Source organism: Pungitius pungitius, chromosome 16 (assembly GCF_949316345.1).
Source record: "Pungitius pungitius chromosome 16, fPunPun2.1, whole genome shotgun sequence".
NCBI lineage: Eukaryota > Metazoa > Chordata > Actinopteri > Perciformes > Gasterosteidae > Pungitius > Pungitius pungitius.
In genome coordinates this window covers 13,567,383-13,587,891 of record NC_084915.1, presented here as the reverse complement: position 1 = coordinate 13,587,891, position 20,509 = coordinate 13,567,383, and the positions used below count along the sequence as shown (strand labels likewise).

At 44.4% G+C, this 20,509-nt stretch overlaps 1 protein-coding gene across 4 annotated transcripts in view; it reads right to left on the bottom strand.

Annotated features, from left to right (window-relative positions):
- Nucleotides 1-20,509, bottom strand: part of LOC119215918 (disks large homolog 4) — a 48,167-nt gene that overhangs the window by 7,702 nt on the left and 19,956 nt on the right. For all 4 annotated transcript variants that reach the window (XM_037468476.2, XM_037468475.2, XM_037468473.2 and 1 more), the window contains exons 2-6: nucleotides 14,348-14,509; nucleotides 9,628-9,684; nucleotides 1,923-1,976; nucleotides 1,105-1,155; nucleotides 842-966 (exon numbers count right to left, since the gene is read on the bottom strand). In XM_037468476.2, coding sequence (XP_037324373.2) covers nucleotides 842-966; nucleotides 1,105-1,155; nucleotides 1,923-1,976; nucleotides 9,628-9,684; nucleotides 14,348-14,509 — 449 coding nt within the window. The remainder of the gene's footprint in view (nucleotides 1-841; nucleotides 967-1,104; nucleotides 1,156-1,922; nucleotides 1,977-9,627; nucleotides 9,685-14,347; nucleotides 14,510-20,509) is intronic.

Below are 20,509 nucleotides of genomic sequence, written 5' to 3'. Positions count from 1 at the left end.
TTCCTCAACTCTAATAAATGAATGAAACCACTGATTTCACCCTGACAAAGCCTCAGCGGTAATTTAATATTATATATTATGTAAATATGTGCACTTTTTTCACTTTAAGGTTCCCTCTTTCCCTTTAGTCATTGGAATTTATGTTCAACCTTTACTGATCTATAAATAACAAGCTGTTATTGTGTACTTACTGCATGAAGTAATCAAACCACACGTCCCTTCACCCCACGTAGTTCTTTCAAAGGTTGTTCAAATGAATCATAGCAGCCACGGAGTCACTTAACGCAGAAGATGCAAATAACAGGTTTTGTAAGGTTGTCAAGGAATTCCCTTTTTTTTCTCTCGATGCTTGGAATTGAAGGGCTTCCTGGAGGACGTTTGATGTATGCTGTGAATTGCAGACCGTTAAGGCCAAGGATAAAAAAAAACATTGTGTTCAGGGTAATGTGTGCATTCAAAATTCATTCAGGGTGGATGTCTATGTGTCAACTGTAAAGATAGAAATGTAGAATTTGTCCGTACATTACTTATTTATTGCAGTTGCTGTTAATTGACATTTCCTTACCATTCCATGTTATCTCGTTTGACCTAAATGTGTTTGAATGTGCCCGGATCCTGTTCATATTCCCAGATCATATTGTTGATTGAGCAATAAAAGAAGTGGAGGATTTCAGTTTGGTGCAGGCTTACAGAGGTTGAGGTTTTTTTGTTTTTGGAGAAAAGTGACTGGTTGTCTGAATCGTCGAATTCAAAAGAAAAATCCAAGGCAAAAGGTGGCTTCTCTGCTTGTGTCGTACAGGAACATGAATGCGTGACGGCTGGCTCTGAGTGGGATCTTTACCTCAGCCGTCCATCCTGAGCCGCGGCTCCCCCAGGGATGATTTTGGTGATGAAGATGCTGGGGTCGTCGCCCACGTGAGGGTTGTCTGTTCCTCCTGCTATGCTGAAGCCAAGACCGGAGTTACCCTGTAGTAGCAGATGCAAACAAAAACCCACTGTTAGAGACAGCCAGTTGACGATTTCCTTTTGTGTGTGTGTGTGTGTGTGTGTGTGAGTTTTTGCATTGAAATATGTTTAAAAGTGTGTGATGAGATGCATTCTCACTCTCTCCAGTGTGATCTCCTCGTATTCAATTTCCCCTTCGGTCCCATTCACCTGTCAGAAAAAGGATGTTAGTCATTTAAAGAAAATTAAGACAATTATAGAAGCTTTACTGTTTTAAAAAATGGTTCATTAGCAAAAAATCCTAATTGAAATCAAAAAGAGCTCATGTGGATTCAGCATTCGCCTTCTGGGCCTAATCATCTTATTATTAGTGACTAGTAAGTCTTGCTTGGGGGATTTCCCCTCTGCTCCTGAACGCAGCATCAGCAGCAGCAAAATGCAATTATAGCTTCTCTCAAAGGGAGGCTCCGTCCACTAAATCTGATCCAGAGTTGCTCTGCTGCTCTTCCACATACTGCATGAGCAGCGGCGCTATTCTTTTAGCCCAATTCGCCTTCTGGCTAAACAACTCCGCTACAGTATCAGTTTTACCTCTCGAATTAGGCAAGTCCCAGAGGAATTTAAAGAGCGTCAGACTCCCCCTGTTTTAGTGTCTGACCCAGAAAACAACTTCTCTCCGTGGTGCACAAATGGCGCTCGGTGGTGGGAGCACGGAGGCTTTTCTCCGAGAAGCCTCGGTCTCTAATCCCTCACGATTCATATCTCCATTGATATCCCACTGCTTGCATTTTCGAGAGAAGGCACCGTTAAAGAACATTGAATCTAATTAAGAATTAAAAAGATGAGCAAAACTACGTACGTAAAACAATACCTGGCCGCTGGGAGTGAAAATACGGAGAACAAGGACCGAAATACGACAGGATTTAAAGTTGAGGCCATAACAATACAATGAATGGAAGATTAAGCGTAATCCTTACGTATGGGGAGCCATCGAGTGTGTCAGTGTTCACCACCACTGGAGGAGTGTTTCCCTGCAGGCAGAGAGAGAGATGACGCATTATTAAGAAATAATTGCAAAAAGCTGGAAGATGAGCCGGCTCCTGGAGGAGCTCCTGGAGGAGCTCCCGGTGGATCCGTGGGACCTGCAGTCGCAGCCGAGGAGGTGACGGTCTTTGCATCTGTGATAACAATATTCCCATCCCACCACGGTTGTCATTCTAAAGGACACGGAGCACGGCTCGGGAGGAATGTATTATTATCCACCGATGATGGACTCAGAAATTATTCATGCTCAACCCCATTTCTTTTTTTTCCCCGAAAATCTCGGCCCTTTGGTGTATCTTGTTTGAGTGACAGCGTGGCCCGGGTTACCGATACTGTCACTTCAAAACAAACATGTCAAGACGGCGAGCCAATGAGAGGACAGGATTTTTTTCGGGGGGTTCGGGTTTACCAGCTCGCCTGTCAGCTCGTCTGCACTGTGGCAGTTAACCTCCACACACTATTTTTGTTTCCTCTCCTTTTGTTCTCCTCAGTAATTTATTCCCTCATCCCCTTTGATGGATTCACTCTCATCATCAAGGTATCTGATGCTGTCAGATGTAAACACACTCTTATGTACAAGTACTCCTCGGAGGACACATGGCTGTGGCTCCCCCCAGCTTAAACGCCTGTGTGTATTTGTTGTGCACCGGGGCTGATTAGCATGGGAGAGGCGCTCCGCAGTGCTTACAGGGCAGCAAGCAGCAGCATAAAATCAGCCCGCTGACCTTCACGGACCTGACAGCTCCGGCGCACACAGGCAACTACACAACGCAACCCAGCGCGGCTTCTCGCTGGCTTTTAAGAAGAAGAAGAAGAAAAAAAAAAACTATTTCACATTCTTACCCGGGTTGCGGGTAATGGGTTATGTGATGCAAGGGGACATTAATTCATTCTGTTGGTTCTGTTGGAGACGCAAGTAGTCATGGCAACTCCACGAGGGAACGCGCACTGTGTTTTTGCATAGATTGTTACAGTTTATTAGGTGCACCTAGATGAAACTAATGCAGCCGTCCTGCTATAATTGAACCTCCGCGAAGGTTATAATTTCCTCCAACCCGTCCCGTCCCCCCGAGCCCCGGTTCTGGTAATGAATCAAGTTAAATGATACTAACTATGGAGGCTATTATAAAGAGAGAAACACTCGACATAGCAGACCTCCACAAAAGCTCCGCTTTGACTGCAACACGGTGCGATTATAACAGGCAATTATATATAGAAACAGAAATGATGAGTACGGTTGTTAGGATTCACCCTGTTTGGCTGCTCTTTCCCACCTATATCTGAGCACGTCTTGCCCGTCCTCTGCCATGTCCGTGCAGGCAGCGCCGCCGTCCACCCGCCGTCGGGCCTTTCCCTCCCGCCATTCATCTGCCGCTCTGCGCACGTGTGCCTGCAGTCGTGCACGTTGCCCGAAAGGCCCGCGAGCCATTTTGTGAACGCTCCACACCTCCGGTCACCCTTTTTCAGTCTGATTGACATTTTCAGCGAAACGGGGTAAAATAAGTTAAACTTAGCCTGAGAATATTTAAAACGGCTGTGTTTGCCTTTTCCTGTTGGGATTAAGCGTGCAAAGAATACTTCGACGTGATCAGAGGGGATGATGTCACGTGTGAGCCCCGACACCGGATACAAAGCTACGGTTGCATTAAAGAGGATTTATCGGTACATGACCTGCACACAGGAACTCATAAAAGCTATCAGAGCAATCAGAGAGGTAATGACCCTGATCACGTTATTTGTATTGTTAAGACGTGCGTCGGCACGTTTGATCAAGACAAGGCTTTTGTAGAGCAACAACCGGGCAGCATTATGGGTTATTGCACGTTTTTGCATGTGTGTGCATCCAAAGTGCCGCCTGTCTGTTTGAAGTGAAGAAACAGTATACCACGTTTACCCCTCACCTTAGGGCTCTGCAAAGCTGCTCGAGAAAATGGAAATCAGAGGACCAGCCTTGGTGTGAAGTGTTTCGTAACGTGTGAGTCGGGTCGGAGGGCCGGGGCCTCTGTTCACGCAGCACGTCACTGACAGAGATTCATTTGCGCATCAAATGCACAAGGTTTACTTTTTAGAAAATCCCAAGTTCACCCAAGGAAAGCATGTGCGGGGTTGATGGGAATGCGGAAACAGGTCCCGGTTTGTTGGGATTATTGAAGGAGAGAAACTGGCCCTTCACACCGTTAGAGGAGGACTCTCACGAAGCCGGAGCCACAGCAGGATTTCATTAGTGTTACCACATTTGATTACCGAGGCGGTCTGTGATTGAAATATCCATCACGAGCCTTTAGGGCAGGCTTTTCTTTTTTTTATTGCAGATAAACAAAACATTGCCTTGGTACCATAATAATAATAATATCGACAATCAAACATACTCTTCGAGCACCACCTGCTGTGAGCTGCGATGCAAAATGGCCATTTTCAAAGTTCAAGTGAAAAAACCCCCCAAAAAAAAAAGTGAACATGTTTTAGAAATGCCTACCATCTCACGATGTCGATGTCTCTTGGCTTTTCGTACATTGTTGAGGAAGCGGCAGCCCACATTTTTGGCGTACCACACAGACATGAACATTGCGCTTCAGTGACTAGAAGAAGTATCTGCTTCCAGAAGGTACCAAAAAAAGCCCCATTGCAAAGCCAGCCAGTTCTAGGTCTAGGCCCCTCCCAAACAGTCCAACACAAACCAGGAGGGCGTCCAGCTTGCACGGATTGAAAGACCTCCAACCAATAAACACCAAGGACGGCCCCCGCTTAGGACCCGGAGTCCACCTCCATGCGGCGTCCAGGCCAGAATTTACACTCGGGCGTCTTGATCTTGCAGAGAGTTGGTGCGGAGGAAGCCCGGTAACGTCCCCCCGATCCGAGGAAACGAGTGAAACAAACGACTCATCGAGTGGGAGGAGAAAAAAAAAGACGAGCCTTTAAAAAAAATTTTTTTAAAAAAAAAGCAGATCTCTCCAGTGGTCGTCCTCCGCGGCGGTGGACTGCGATAGCGGCGCCTCTCTGCTACTGGTCGCTGCTCGGGGAGAATGCAGTTCATGTTTTTTTTTTTTTTTTTTGCTGCTGCTGCTACTGTACTATACCCCTCCCACCCCCATGGCTCAGGGGGGGAGGGGGGGGGGGGGGGGGGGGAGCGAGCAGGAAAGTTTGACGGCAATTACTCAGCTGTCTCTCTGTATAACGTCCAGGCCGGTGATGTGAGAGGGGGAGGATATACATATATATGTATATATATATGTGTGTATATACTGTATGTTGGAGGAGCTCAGGGGGGCGAGCCGCTGAAACGGGCCTCGTGGACCCGGGGAGCGCTGGGGACTGAGAGGGGGCGAGTCGGTCAGGCAGAATGGTGAAACGTAAACACTGTAAGCGCTGAGAGAATGCAGCTCGACGTCGTCCTAGTTTGATGCCCTGGGTTTTTTTTTCCTTCTCTTTCCTGGTTTTTGTCTGTCATCAGTTTGGGGCGAGGGTCAGAAATATTGCAGATCATTTCAAGGGCAGTTTTGTTTCCATAATTCTGCTTCGGTTTGGAAAAGAACAGTTTCGGAGGTGAAATCAATCCCAAACTGTTGTTCTATATTGGAATTTCAGTTTCAGTTTCAATTTTGACCGATCTGTTGCTGCATTAAAGAGGTTTATAGATTCGTAATTCATTTATTTTTTTATTTTTTAACGACATGTTATTTTGAGGACTTGAGGAATTATTTTAACATTAAATAACAATTTAGTAAATGTATAACTCGGTACTTATTTGTCTCATTTTCATTTAAAAAGAAGGCAATCTTGAGGTCAAGATTGGTTGTTCAAGGATAAATTAATAATAGTTAATAACTCAAAGAACACTTGTAATGAATAGATTGTTAGTTGGCCAATACCTTAAACCCATAAATATTATATATTTTTATTACAACCTTCATTTATTGGTATCCGGATTAAAAAGCATCAGTACATCCGTACTTCTGATGCTAATAGTTTCAGCACCACTGACTGCAAAACACTTGAACGTGGCTTAAGGATAGCACAATACTTTTGAAATGGAAATAGTATTTAGTCCACAAATGGATTGCTAAATGGTGGCTATAACCTTACAAATAAAGGCCCACGACTACTCACAAAAAGAACAGAATTCCCATTTAAATCCACATTTTTCTTTTTCACAGCTCTCTCTTTCTCTCTCTCTCTCTCTCTCTCTGATAGACAGACGGATCGACAGGCGTGTAATATACACATGCGCACACACAAAAGCATGCCCACTGAGCAGACTGGTGGAAGGACGCGCTGAAGGACGCGCTGTCGCCGGCTGACGCTGTCATTTTGTGAAATAAAATTCCTCTTTCCAACGATCTAATTTTCTCAACCTTCCAATCGCAAGGACCTCTCTATCTGTCTCACTCTGCCATTCAGCACGAACAGCTCCCTCCTCCTCCTTTTGCATGCAGATTTAGTCCCCCCCGCCCCCGCCCTCCCCATCCCTCCTTCCCAAAGGACCTGAGCTGCTGGTGCACTGTAATTACACCGAAGCTGCAGGGACATATTTAAACATTTATTAAAGAAAAGTAAGGAGGACGGAGAAAATGAGGATGGAAACCAGATACCAGCTAGACAAGTGCAGAGCATGAGGGGAGGGGACAGGGGGGGGGGGGTATTATAGAGAGATGTAGGGAAAACACTACAGAAAACAGTAATTGAATCCTTCCATTGAAAACAATTGTCATTTATTGCAAAGAAAAGTGGCAAACACACGTGAGGGGGATTTTTGTGAATTTCTGCCAATTTATACGATTCTTACATGATGAATTACATCATCAAAGGGGACGTAGTGCAACATAAAGTGGGAGGTGGGTGTCTTCAGTAAGCTCTGTACCCGATTCTCACGCTCGCCTCGTCAGATGAAGGATGAAAAAAAGGCCAGTGTGGAAGATCTGCCGGCATCCAACGGCCAAGTAGCAGATTGCAAACAACTGAGTACCTCTCTGCTCACGTCTCCCTTTGCAGGACTGCCGTAGCAAAAAAAAGGGCAAAATCGATGCCCCCCCCCCCCCCCCCCCCCCACACACACACACACACTCAGAACATGACAAATACTATCATTCATAAGCAGATGTTAAACCGCTCTATTCTGCTTACGAAGACTAATGGAAGACCTGATGAAGTTGACAACAGACACCGATTGCTGAATGGTGGAAAACGTCTAATAGCGAAAGATAAGCCAGACTGAAATTGTTCCTGTTGGTGCCAAGGAGCAGTTATTGGAAACAACATCATACCTTTCATCGTGTAAATTCAGTCAGAAACCTGCGTGTGATTCTGGACGCCGACATATCAAACATTGCAAGATTGTCTTTCTAACAGCACTCAAGAAAGATCAAGTGGGGGTAAAAGATTCAATCACCTCATTGACTTCTCTTTCAAACAGAGAATTCTTTTCCAACACCCTGTGATTGGTTTTAAAGGCGCTACTTGGTTCAGCTCCCCAAGTCCGTTTCTGACCCAACCACTGACTTTACTCCCATCAGGCCCTCGCCGCTCTCGAGGCGGTGGCCTCATGGTTTTTACCCAGGATAAGATTTGGGGGCGAGTGAAAGGTGCTTAAGACGCGTTGCCTTCCTTCTGCAATGGCTTGTTCCCCGTGAGCTGTGTCTGTACGTATGTGCGGGGGGGGGGGGGGGGGGGGGGGGAACACAAACTGGCCCTTTAAGGCTTATTTTGCGACGGATCTCTGTCAGTGAAAAAAAGACAATGGTGGAACGTTATGAAAGGAGACGGACAGCAGCTTCAGCGATGCCTTTGGGGCAGTTAAGTGTGAGTGAACCTCGCTCAAATTATAGCGAATGAATGGAATTCATCAGACGAAGATGGGATTTCGGGGTTAATTGTGGTCTTTTTCCTTCCTCTTAAGAGTCGCACCCACTGAGGGATTCCTATTTTATATCTATTTGCGAAGTATAAAAGTTTCTTGAATGCTGAATTCAGCAAAGCATAGTCTAATAATCAGATACCATTGGGATTCACTCCAATGCATAAATATCTTTTTAAACTCTGAGAGTTAAGGCCTACTGCTCATTAGCTTGGCCTTAGATCGTTAAAATATTCCTTTTGTCAATACAACTTGCAGATAATGATGGATTTGTCTCCTTCATAGACGTTTTTCTATGCTAAATAAGGTGGTATATGGAAGCATTTATTAGGATCCTTTGTTTGCTCTGAGATCACAGCAGCAAGAAATGCACCCGTCGTAATAATTGATGGGGGACAAGGGACGGACAGTCACATTAGAGGTAGGAAGAGACATTAATATGAGTACAGATCAATGCCAAAAGTTCTGTGCAATATGAAAAAAAACGTTTCCAATTACATTATGCCCCAAGTTTTTGAAAAATAATGTAAATTTAAGCTAAAGCACCTATTCACTAAATCATGTACATGACCCAAAGACCTGTGCCTACTTTGCCAAACCATTGCAGTGCTTCCAAAGACAACGCTACCCATAAATCAATGGGGCCCGGAGTGGTACTGGCAAAGCCCACACCATTAAAGCAATAAAGAGACAGACTGACGACACCACCCACACCTCAATGAGCAGCACATGGACCGCACGGCAGCTCCAGACATGCACACACACACACACACACACACACACACACACACACACACAGGGGTTACTGCAACAAACTCAACGTAGCCAGTGTAGAACACTGAGTGCATGCACATGCAGAATGAGTACGAGTGTATGTGTATGGGAATGACTTTGTGATTAATGCTGTGCCCAATGAATGAAAGAAAGGGTACAAATAGGAGCAGGCAGTTGTAGACGGGGTGTGTTCAAGGTCAGGGCAAGCGATGAATGGTTACAAAAGTGTCTACTGGTTCAACGAAGACGCAGAGCTTGGATGCCAGATCCATCTTTTATCGACGGAAATGTTTTCTATTTAAGAGCACATCTAACCAACCAGCATTTACTTTTTGCATTCAACTTGTAATAAATAAGTATGCATTATATCAAACGAGAGAATTCACCTGTTTAAACTTTGGTGGTGAACTCCTCTGCCATTGTGTACTGCTTTTGCAAACACAGATAAAAGCCTTTGGTGCAATTCCTGGCGCAGAAGGCTAATGCAACTGGTCTGATCATGAAGCTGCTTCACTGAGAAGGCAGCAGAGCCATCTCTCGAAGGTTACGGAAGTCACTCTGCACAAGTCTTACACTGACACCTACAGGTTTCTGTCTATTCCTGCAAACAAATGATTTCCATCCGTCCATCTGAGAACTCACGCTGTATGACACCTTCGACACGCCACAACCCAAGCTTGTGTCTGACAGCCAGCGGCTTGGCTACTTTTCCACTGATTTACATATTTCAGGGCGCTTTCCAGTCGCGGCCAATGCGATAGGCAAGCGGAAGCAAATCAAAGGACACGCTGATACCATCATCGTCATCAAGACGGATGACCTCATTCCCAGCACGGATATAATGGCAGCGATGACGGCAGCTGCCGGTCTGCCTTCACCCACGCAACACTTTGAGCGACACCAAAAGACAGGAAACGAGGATCAGACAAATCAGATGATGATGATGATGATGATGATGACGACGACGGACGACTTCCTGGGTGACGGAGAGGCTCGGGCCGCTGTGCTCTTACCAGTGTGGAAACAGCGGAGGTGTACATTGGAGTGTGTCCCGTGGACATCAACACAGGCTGAAAAACAACAGAAGGGAGATGGTAACTGTGCGTAACATGCAGACTGGAACAGGGGAAGGAGAGCAGACACTGCCTTGTTTTTTTATTATTTTTTTTTATTTCCAGAAGTATTTCATTTGGAAAACCTACATTGACCTTGTACTAATTGCTTTGAATATGATTTACATGCCACATACAGTGTGTCATAGAGACAGCGTGTAGTGTTGCATAAAATGTATATTAAGGACGCCACTCGGGTGAAAACACAAACACCTTTTTTTTTTACACACGTTTTCACAAACCAGTAAAAATAGAAATTAGACAAACAAGGCCACTGCCACTTGATTAATTGGATTATTTTTGCACTGATTATTAGACGGTAAACCGTAAATGAAATCATGAGCGATTGTATGAAACATCCTGATAATAACATCCGGATGAAGGGTAGGTTGAGCTCGCAGTACCTGTGCATTTTGCAAAGAGCGGCAGTGCAGCATTTTCACATGTCAGGAGACACCTTCCCTCCCTCTGGAGAAGTTTAATCTTGCAGCAAAGCACGTCGTTAAAATATGAATGCTGGGACAGCTGTATTCGCTGATCCAAGTGGCGCTACCTGGGAGGTGGATTCATGCTGATCTGGATATTTACAGACACCGTGTGTGCACCTCTCGTCCCTAAAATAGACGTGTCCTTCAATCAATGGCTCTGCCGGAAACGTTTCGGACTTTAGTGCGTTGCTCAACGGCACATCAGCGGTTTTATAGTGGCAAAAGGTATTTAACAAGCTCTAATTTATTTAATAAACACTACAGTATACTCCCACAGCGACTTTCGTTGCACGAGGAGCTGTTCAAACTGACAACAGTTTGCTTTCAAGTCAACTTCCTCAGGTTTCTGCAGCCAGACACAAACACAAGCTGGGGCAGGGATGCAGGAGGGGGTCTGTGAGGTGTGGAGGAGGGGAGGAGAATAATAAACTAACTAAATACACATGTAAGAAATCAGGCCGTGAGACTGAGGGAATTCAGGAGTTCCACTGGAGATCATATCAGACAGGGATGAAACCAAAATGTCATCACTGAGCCACCATGAGGTCACCGTAACTCTGTCATCATCATTGTTACTTTCTCACTTATTATCATTATCACAATCATGGTATGGTAAGCAACAAAAACACTCCGGACAATCAATATTTTCCTCAGATGTAATAATTTACTCCACTTATCAGACAAAAATCAGAGTTGCAACGCGTCCTGCGCCGATTTTTTTTTCTTCCTGAAATGATGCAAACAATTCACTTTGAAGTGAGCGCAGACCTTTATACTTCCCAGTGCATTCCCTTCTCCCTGGAGAGGAACACAAGACATCTTTAATGAGTGCAGCCATCCAGAAGTAGAAAGATGGCAGATCCTGGTCCCCAAAATATTTTGAACAACGTCAACATTTTGCCTTTAATGTGATAGGACAAGTATCCTCAGGGTGGAATCTTCCTGAAGTGTATTCCCCTAATAACAATCACGGCTGCAATATTCATTTTTGTTATTTTCCTACACAATCCCTCATATGTTTTCTATTTTGTATCTCACTGCGAAGTTTTGACTCAACACTATGTTTGTACTGGGCAGAATAAATCCACAGATTACAGAGGGAAACCTCCAAAGTGTCTGTAATAAGCCAGTGTATTTCTACACAAACAGTGGTTGTGGTTGGAGAAGCACTTTTCATGGGCCAGTTTAACGTCACACATTCTCCAGACAGAAGTGCTTCTAATGTGATGAGGACAAACAAGGTAGCGGGGAACAAACCCTTCTCGTGGATCTCAGATCCGTCCCTTTGACATCCGTCAAAGATGTTCAGGCTTAGTTTGCGTCTGGTGTTCCTCTGTCTCACACTAATCGGTTTTATCGGACGAACACAGTGCTTCGGACTCCAAACGGATAATATGACATGCGACAAAGATCCCCAGCTGGAAGTGAAGAGCGTCATGTGCAAAAAAGAAGATGAAATGTAGAAGATTATATATTCAAATCATCATAGCCTCCAAAGTGACAGTCTCTAACCTCTGGTAGCCACATTTACTGTGGAAACACACTGCGTAAATATCTGATGAATTGTCAAAATAGTTAAAGAAAAAAGACGGATTGGTTTTCAGCAGACCTGACGTCAGGTGACGTGCATGATGCACATGCTCTGCCCGCAAAGCACAATGCTAACAGTAAAATATCAGATGAATGAAAAAATATCAAGCGCTAACATTGATGTGGAATTGGACAGTTTCCAAACCTTTAACGACGTCGCAGGACAATCTAAATATCAAACGCTGTTTAAGTTAAATAATCAGTTTAACAATATTTTCCAAGACAATAACCACTATATATAGATATCTAATATTTATATTTTAACATTTTTAGCCATTTTTGTCTTTTCTTTGAAACACGCCACAAACTATCATATCATGTACGTCTATCACTAAATGTTACTCAAACCAATATAGGGCAAGTAAATGGGGGCACCTTTAGGGGGCTATTTTTAGATTGATTCACATTGTTGCTTAACGGCAGCAGGGCAGTTTATCCATGATAATAAAGGGACATTTCAATGCAGTGGTGGAGCTCCCTGATGTTTGAATCAAGGTCTCTGGCTGCTGTGGCAGTATTTGCGTTTAGGGTTGTGCTTTTCTCGAGATTTGTTAATACAACAATCATAGTAATGTATCACCAGGCTTATGTTTTAATACCCTGCATGTGGAGATGTACCAAGGATAACGTTCTTATTAGCAATGTAATTAGAGCTGGGCATGGATTGATGTTTCCTGGACGTTACCTTGCAGACGGACTGACGTCCTGATTTCACAAGCCTCTGGGGAATGAATGAATGAGTCATGTAATGGATCTGAAACACTGCAGGGCACGCATCACGTCTTTCTTTTAACGCGGCTGAGATGACTTCACGATGGTTGATTTTCGGGAAAGGAGAAAGTCTCCCCCCCCCCCCCCCCCCCCCCGTCAGCGTCATATGGCCCGGTGCAGCCATGATTTCTGTGTTAAAAGAAATCTGTTGCAGCACATCACCCCAAAAACATGCGCCGATGGCTGTAACGGACTCTCAAAGCCCGCTGATGTTGGATTTGACAGTGTTCCCAAACTGGACACGACCTCGGCGAGCTGCGAGGCTGAAAAACTGAATCCCCAGCGTCTCTCCACAGCTCACGCGGCTGAACGGCGTCTGTGCGTTCCGAAGCGCAATAACTCGGCCTCTCCTCGCCGCTCATTAAAAGAGAGCATTTTAATGGACAAAATCAGCTCCTCTGGGACTTCAGTGTGCTCCCAGGATGGAGATTGAGAAACACTTTTCCCCCTTCAGAGCAAATAAATACATTGGAGCTCTTGAGTCTTGATGGCCAGAGAGGCTGTTAAATGACATGTGGGGGCTTATGGGATGGAGCGTTGTTAAGTGTGCATTACAGCCTACACCTGCTTGCATGTGTAGCTACAGTGTGTATAAGTTAAAGCACTCCAGGCAACACGACTCCTCTCATATTCCCACTGATGTCAGCGGGATCTTTCATTTGTCTGACCAGTACATCTGGTGTTGTCTGCCACGTCTCCTTCCTCTCCGAATGGAGTCCTCACGGAGGTTTGCTCCTCTGCGTTGGTAAGGCACGTGTCTTAAATATAGTCTCTGAAATAAGTAGGTCAGCGTGTGTACTGGGAGCTGCTTTGGTCGTGTCTCACATTTACAAAGTTTTACATCTCCTTCCACCTCAAAACGTGAGCGGGCCAACGGAAGAGTATCAACATCACATGAGGATCTTAGACTACATCCTGAAGCGGTCGAGGTCCTCCGGTTACTAAATCCATCTCGTGTCCACTTGTCTTAGGTTTTCATGCTGTTAAGCTGTGATATCAAATGGCCCAATGTGGTCGTTGATTTGACTCCTAAAGGTGCAAAGAGGCCCGGTTTCCTCATAAGTACGTTATGTTCTCATCAACGTGTCAACTGTGTAATGAATAATTAGAATTTGAAAACAGAGAACAGAAGTTTTAGCAGATAATGTGTAATTAACCATTTGCATGTGAGCTAACTGAAATTCCCAATATAGATATAACAAGTTTAGTGCATGTTTTATCGCTGAATAAGGCAAACCAGAAAAAAGGAAAACGCGTTACGATGACCATGAATCTGCAGATTGCCTTTGGAATAGCAAACTGTAATGCATTGTACTTCATGGGAATTTTTAGTCTCATTCTGCCTCAATCTGAAACGTGAATAAACATTAAAAACAGCGTGCTGAACCGTGTCTCGTGCGTATTCAGATAGGACAGAAAGCTCTAAAATGGATATTTGAAGGATCTCATGTGTCCTTTTTTTTTTAGCTATCTGAAAAATGCAATGGTCATTTTCAGCCAATTTCCAAAGCCTGACTGCAGAGTGGCTCACATGTCATCACACTGAAGATCATATTGTCACCTATGACGTTTGATGTTTGTCGCTTTCAAGTTGCTCTATTTGTTTATTCTGACACAATAAAAGTCCAAGTGCTGACAGCCGAGTGTATTATGCTGCTGTGACGGCGTTAGGTATTGATCGAACAATGTATATGATTGTTTGAGTGTGTGTGTGTGTGTGTGTGTGTGTGTGTGTGTGTGTGTGTGTGTGTGTGTGTGTGTGTGTGTCTTACCTTGACAGGAGAGATATGCGTGTGTGGCGTGTAGCCATGTATGGCCTCCATGGCGGCGAGATTCTTGTCACTCATGTGAAGCATCTCGGCACTTTTCCCTGAAGCCAGATGTGCTGGACTGTGCTCTAAGGGGGGCGTCTCCTCATCCTGGTACCTGTACTTCTGCAGACACACAGACATGGGCAAGGCAGTCAGTGTGTGCTCATCAGAAGACGTCAGACGCCCTCGTTAGATAAGAAAAACACGACGGTGTGAATGTCAAGCCGCCTCCGCGGAGCCCAATGTGGGCAAACGGTGCGCAAATCCCGCACATCGCACAACACGTGTGACACCCACGGGTGCGCCATGCGGTGGCACCGCGGAGGTCTCAAACGCTTCGATTGTGCGCGGAGCCACGTGATCGTCCTCCACACAACCACGCGGAGCGGCGAGCAGACCCGTGACTCACAAGCGGCTCCGCGGCAGCCCGCGACTCCCCTCACCGGGGCAGGTGCCCCCCCCCCCCCCCCCCCCCCCACACCTGGGCGGCCTGCCAGCAGCCACGCACTGGCAGCTTCCGTCACAGGCGCCATCACGCCGAAAAACCTGCACGCGGCGTTTTGTAATTACCGGCGCGTCGGAAGGTGGGCAGCGTCACAGCGGAGATCTGCCCCCCCATGTCCTGTTAGTTGGCCCCTTTTTATTCTCCTTCTTTTTTTCAACAGATCCGTACCCCCCCCCCCCCCCCCCCCCAGCGGGCTAATGATATGCTCTGCTGCACTGCAGATGTGAAGCGGCCCGCTCTCTGAAGACGAGAGAGATTTGGAGGCATCACATGAATGTTTTGGGTTGATAGCCCCGATGCTGCTCTTGTTTTTTTCGGGTGGCAGAGTGAGAGGGAGCGAGCCCCGTGTCGGACAAGCTGCTCAGCGACCGGAGCGGAGCAGAGACTGCGGTGCCACGGTCGGGGGCTGCCAGCGTCGGTCCTGGATCACGTTACACTGAGACAGCAGTAAAGAGAGGGAGTGAAGCAGAGATGGAGATAAAGGAGAAGGTGAGGGTGGGGATGGGTCAAAATGGGGGAGAAAACAAAAGGGAGAGCGTCCAAAAAGTGAAGCGCAAAACGGCAGCAGAGAAGGAACGGTGCGCCGATTTCGTGGTTCCACACTACAGGTTGATGAGCAGGCATTGATTTTTCTTTATTAGGCACTGCAGAGGCCTGGCAGGACTGCATTAACATAAACAGATTAAATATTATGTAACCACACTCCACGTGCTACCTGTGTACAGTGTAACACCGAACCGAACTACTGCTGGTTCATTACCAATCTCTATACATAAACCCTACTGAGTGAGATTCATATTAAATGAGAAAACATTAAGTTAGAAGATATTCATACATTACATGAATCACAGTTCAAAGCAGCCCTGGGCCCTTTGGTCTCGGCTGCCTCCCCCTCCCTCTCCTGCATGACCAACATTCATGCTGCCATGTTGCCTTCTGTCCCACTGGTGGGGGATGTGACAGTCAGTGCTTATATGTTACCAAGTGTCCTTGTGCAGGAAGCTTTAGGTGCCTTCCCTCTGACCACGGAAAAAAAAGATAAAGATTGTTGCCTCGTGTGGCACAATAGCACCTGTATAATATGCAAACATTAGATTGAATGCTGCTTTTGAGATTGGGAGCTGAATTATAACAAATGCAAAGTCTATGGATTCGTGTGAAGATAAGGAGCATTTATCCAGACATACATCTGTCAGAGGTACGTTCTATTCCGTCAGTAAAGGTAGGACTAGTTAATGGGATTCGTCCACCTGGCGTTCCAGTTATCCATCAGGGCCTCGTTAGATGTCTTCAACGAACCGGTAGCTCAGAGTCCTGAGGACGAGGACAGTGACCTTCCTCAGACGACAACACCTCAACATCGCTGGGTATTCTCTTAGCTGGAAGGTCAAGTGTGAAAAAACACAATTCACATGCCAATCACTGAGCCAGGTGGTAGAGGCTCCGCCCCCTGTGAACTAGAGCCTTAAATAGGCTGACGGTACTGAGAGGTTTACAGGTGCCAAAGTTACACGCGATAAAAAGGGGGGTAAAGCACACTGTCCTGAAAGTGTTCTCTACATATATATTCATATATAAGTGTGTGAATATCTATTCTACCAGTTTGAGTTTTTTTGATACTTCCAGCACCTTATTAAAGATAAAAACAAATTTGGATTCTTACCATGGTGAAGATATTGTTCATCACCTTGGTCCGTGTAAACATTTAGTTCATGTTAAAGTATAACTGTTCTATTATTTAGTTCATAGTTCAAAAACAATGAATGTGCCTCATAACCACCTCAATCTCAATTTGATTCAATGAAAACACCCAAATATTATCTTATCGCAATTAAAGCTATTGGACGATTATCTTTCTTGACTGTGTAATGAGAGTGAACTGTATTATTCATTAAAATAATGGTGGAAATATCAACAGGCAGAGATACTAACACATAATACTTTAATGTGAGCCAGTTTTTATGAATAGAAAATAATGACATTCTGTTATTCTTCTGTACTAGATTATTAACTAGAGGACAAAAGCGATACAATACGACACTATTTCTGTTTTACTAAACATAATTGCACATTGTGTCAATGGTTCTTTTACAATCTGCTTCACAGACCCAGGCCTTTAATCTACCACTGGAACAAAATACTTCCTCAACTTTATTGTATCAGTATATCACCATGGACATAATCCAACGGGAAGTACTCTGGTGTAAAGGTCAATTTAAGGAAAGTCTCCACTGTTTGCTGCTACATTTGTTGGCCCTCGTTTACTATAATAAGAACTTCACACCTCTTGTAATGATTATACGAGTTAACTTAATGTAGAGCAAATGACAAATTCTATCTACCATCATCTGAGTTTGTAATCCAAGGAGTAAGCCAGAGCTTTTAAATGACTGACTCCAACCTCACCTCTCAGGCAAATCATTTCCAAGAAACTGCAAATGCTTTTGATGTGTAAGGTGTTAAAGGAACCACGCGAAGCTTCTCAGGTGCAGATTAAAAGGTGGCAAACTCCCCACTGTAGCGTGACATATGGGAAGCTTTTCTGAGTTCATCTTGCATTTTATTTAATGACAATTCATCCTTCTTTTTCCTCCTATATTTGGATTAACTTTGAATGTTTCTGCGGTGATGAACTCAGAGGGATTTTGTGCTGGGAGTTTAGTCTCCGTGACGTTTCACAGCGCTGTCGGACTGAACTATTCTTGAAATGTAATATTATGCAATAAAATACATCTCAATGAAGTATACCTCAACAGGTAAGAGTGCTTTTGATAAAACGTTATGAAACGTTCGTTTAAGTCATGTGTTTCATTTAAACACTAGCAATATGTACTCAGACAGCCGCAGCTGAACTATTGTCTGAAACCAAACAGCTTCTTGTGATGAAAGTGATGAAGTCACTGAAAAATACGTTACATGGGCTCCAGCTTTAGTCCATTCATCACTACATATAGAAATCAATGTACCTCCCTATACATATGCTACGAACCCCAACTAAGTTTCCCTAAAGTTTCTCCCAGATGTTCGCAAGGAACTTTCATTTTCCCCTCTTTTGGTCCATGAAAATCACTTCTTGTTTCTCGGTTGATTTTCACCCTCGAGTGTTTTTTCAAGTGAGAAAGCCCAAACACAGCTTTCCTCTCATTTGCATTATCACTGCTGCTGTTGCCAGACAACACCTACCAGTACAACTGTTGCCCTTTTTTTCCCTTCTTCCTGTGGTTGTGGTTGCCTCAGACGACAGAAAGAATTCACTCATCTTCTGCCAGAGCTGCCTTCAGTCTGTCCTCCAAGGTGTACCAACACAACACTATCCTGCAGCTATGTAGGCTGCAACAACAACACTCTTTACATTTACCATGTCAAATTAAAACTGGCCGAGGAGGGATTTCAATGTAAGAATCACATGCAGGTTATATATTAAAAAAAAGTGGTGCTGCAACAAAGAGAAGCTTCTCGCCCCCCCCCCCCCCACGGAGTCGCTCTAGATTCACCCACTTTGCCTCTGAGCAGCTTTTCGGGAGCGTAGTCCCTCCTTTCTCTTGCACAGTGACAACAGCTAATGTCTAATGAAAGGAAGAATGGAGGTGTTATACTTATTCAAGATTTATAAGGTATTATTAATGAATTATTTTGAATCTAGCTCCAAGAATGAGAGCAGCACAAGTACGGTAGCTTTGTTTGGATGATTATTGAAAGCAGAGCCTCCTGGGCTTTCATCTTTGGTATCACCTTGACTGCATGAGTGCTCCGTCCCACGTGGGAGGTAAACGAGGCGCACGTCCCGCCCAGTAGCTCCACTCAAATCATCCAACTACGACTTTGATCAAACATGTAAAAATACGTCCAATCCCAGACAACGCGAGACTTTCTCTAAAAATAAAAATGAAGTCCTTAAAGTGGGGAAGGTTTGTTTTACTACAATGAAACGGAAAAGGCATGAAAAATACACAAAGAAAAGTGTTTTTCTGTTTCCCGTCAACAGCACAACATTTGTCTTCCTTACATTTCAGCATTTGATATTCGCTTGTTAAATTATGCTCATCGAACCCAAATGAATGAGATTCTAAGTCTCATTTCTGTGGAATGATTCATCTTCGATATGAGCCACACAGATGTATCACCCTCACATCTAATAATCAAATTAGAGTCACAGATACAATAAATGGTGCATGCTTGGCCGCAGTGCTTCTGCCGAGGGTAGTCGGGGTGGACGGATCCATCTTGTCTTGTCTGTCTGGAGTCTGTTTTTTTTACAGGAAATTAATAATTATTTAAGACAATGTTGTTAATTACTCTTTGGCTTTTACACCAGACTCATTTTTGCATTTGCTTTCCTTTATCTTGCTTTAACCCTGTAAAACTGACCTGAAACAGCAAATAGCTAATATTTATATTGCATGTATGTTGAGGAAGAATAGGGCTTCACGTCTGTGAGGATATTCATCACAACACAAACAATTGTCCCGTTTAACATGCAGCCACATTCAATAAGGTTAAAAGTATTCATTCAAATTTCACTTAATTTTGCAGTTTACGGGTCACGTGACAACCATTCCCCAAAATTCCCCTGGCAGGTCTCCCACTCGCACAAAGCGCAGCGATCTTCATCATTTCCTCCCCTCCCCCTCTCCCTGACAGAAGCATGCACACACGGATTTTATGCTGAGCACATACATTTTCATGTATGTTGCACTTGTGGTGGGAGATTGTGGTGTTAACCCCCCCCCCCCACCCCCAAAGTCCTCTGTTTAGTCCACACACACACACACACACACACACACACACACACATATACACACACACATACGTGGGGAGGCCATATTAACATACAGCACAGGGTGATGCATCCAATAAAACCGTACTTGCCATAATGGCAGCAGTGGGCGTTTTCTTTTATGAGCATCACTTGGAAATAGAATTGAACTCTTCATATCAAAATGTAACATAGCAAACACACACACACGCACACACACACACACACACACACACACACACACACACACACACACACTCACACACACACACACACACACACACATACACAACAGACAATAACTCTTAAGAGGTTTATTCTAGTGAGTCTAAATAATGGAAAATCATTACCAATTTGAATACTGAACATGCTGATATATTTCAATGTTACAAAGCAACCTTGTGTGGGAGTTTGTTTATGACCACGGTTGACGTGTCTTTGACTCGCGTATTGCTGTTCACATGCGAACGCCCTGCATCTAATATTAATAAAGTGTTTTTTTCATGTTTAGAATTAAGAAGGTGAATTTCATGGAGGGAAAGTAGGTTGATTCCGTCCGTGCGGCACACTGAGGCTGAAAATGGCCTCAAAGGATGATGATGCATATCTTTGCCAGGTGCTGAGCGAAGTGGGTTTTTAATTTATGTTCTTGTCTATTAACTATCTGACAATCCGGGTAAATTAAAAGTGGACGTAATTAATCAAGTAGTCCACCATCATTTCACCAGCCTTGATGTGCTCACCTCAAGGTTTTTACAGGCGAATCGTGTGCCGAGGCGAGCCGTCTTTCAATAACATGCTGATTCAATTCCAAAGTTTTGACGTGTTTGCGAGGGATCCTATTGGGAAGTTTGAATATTGC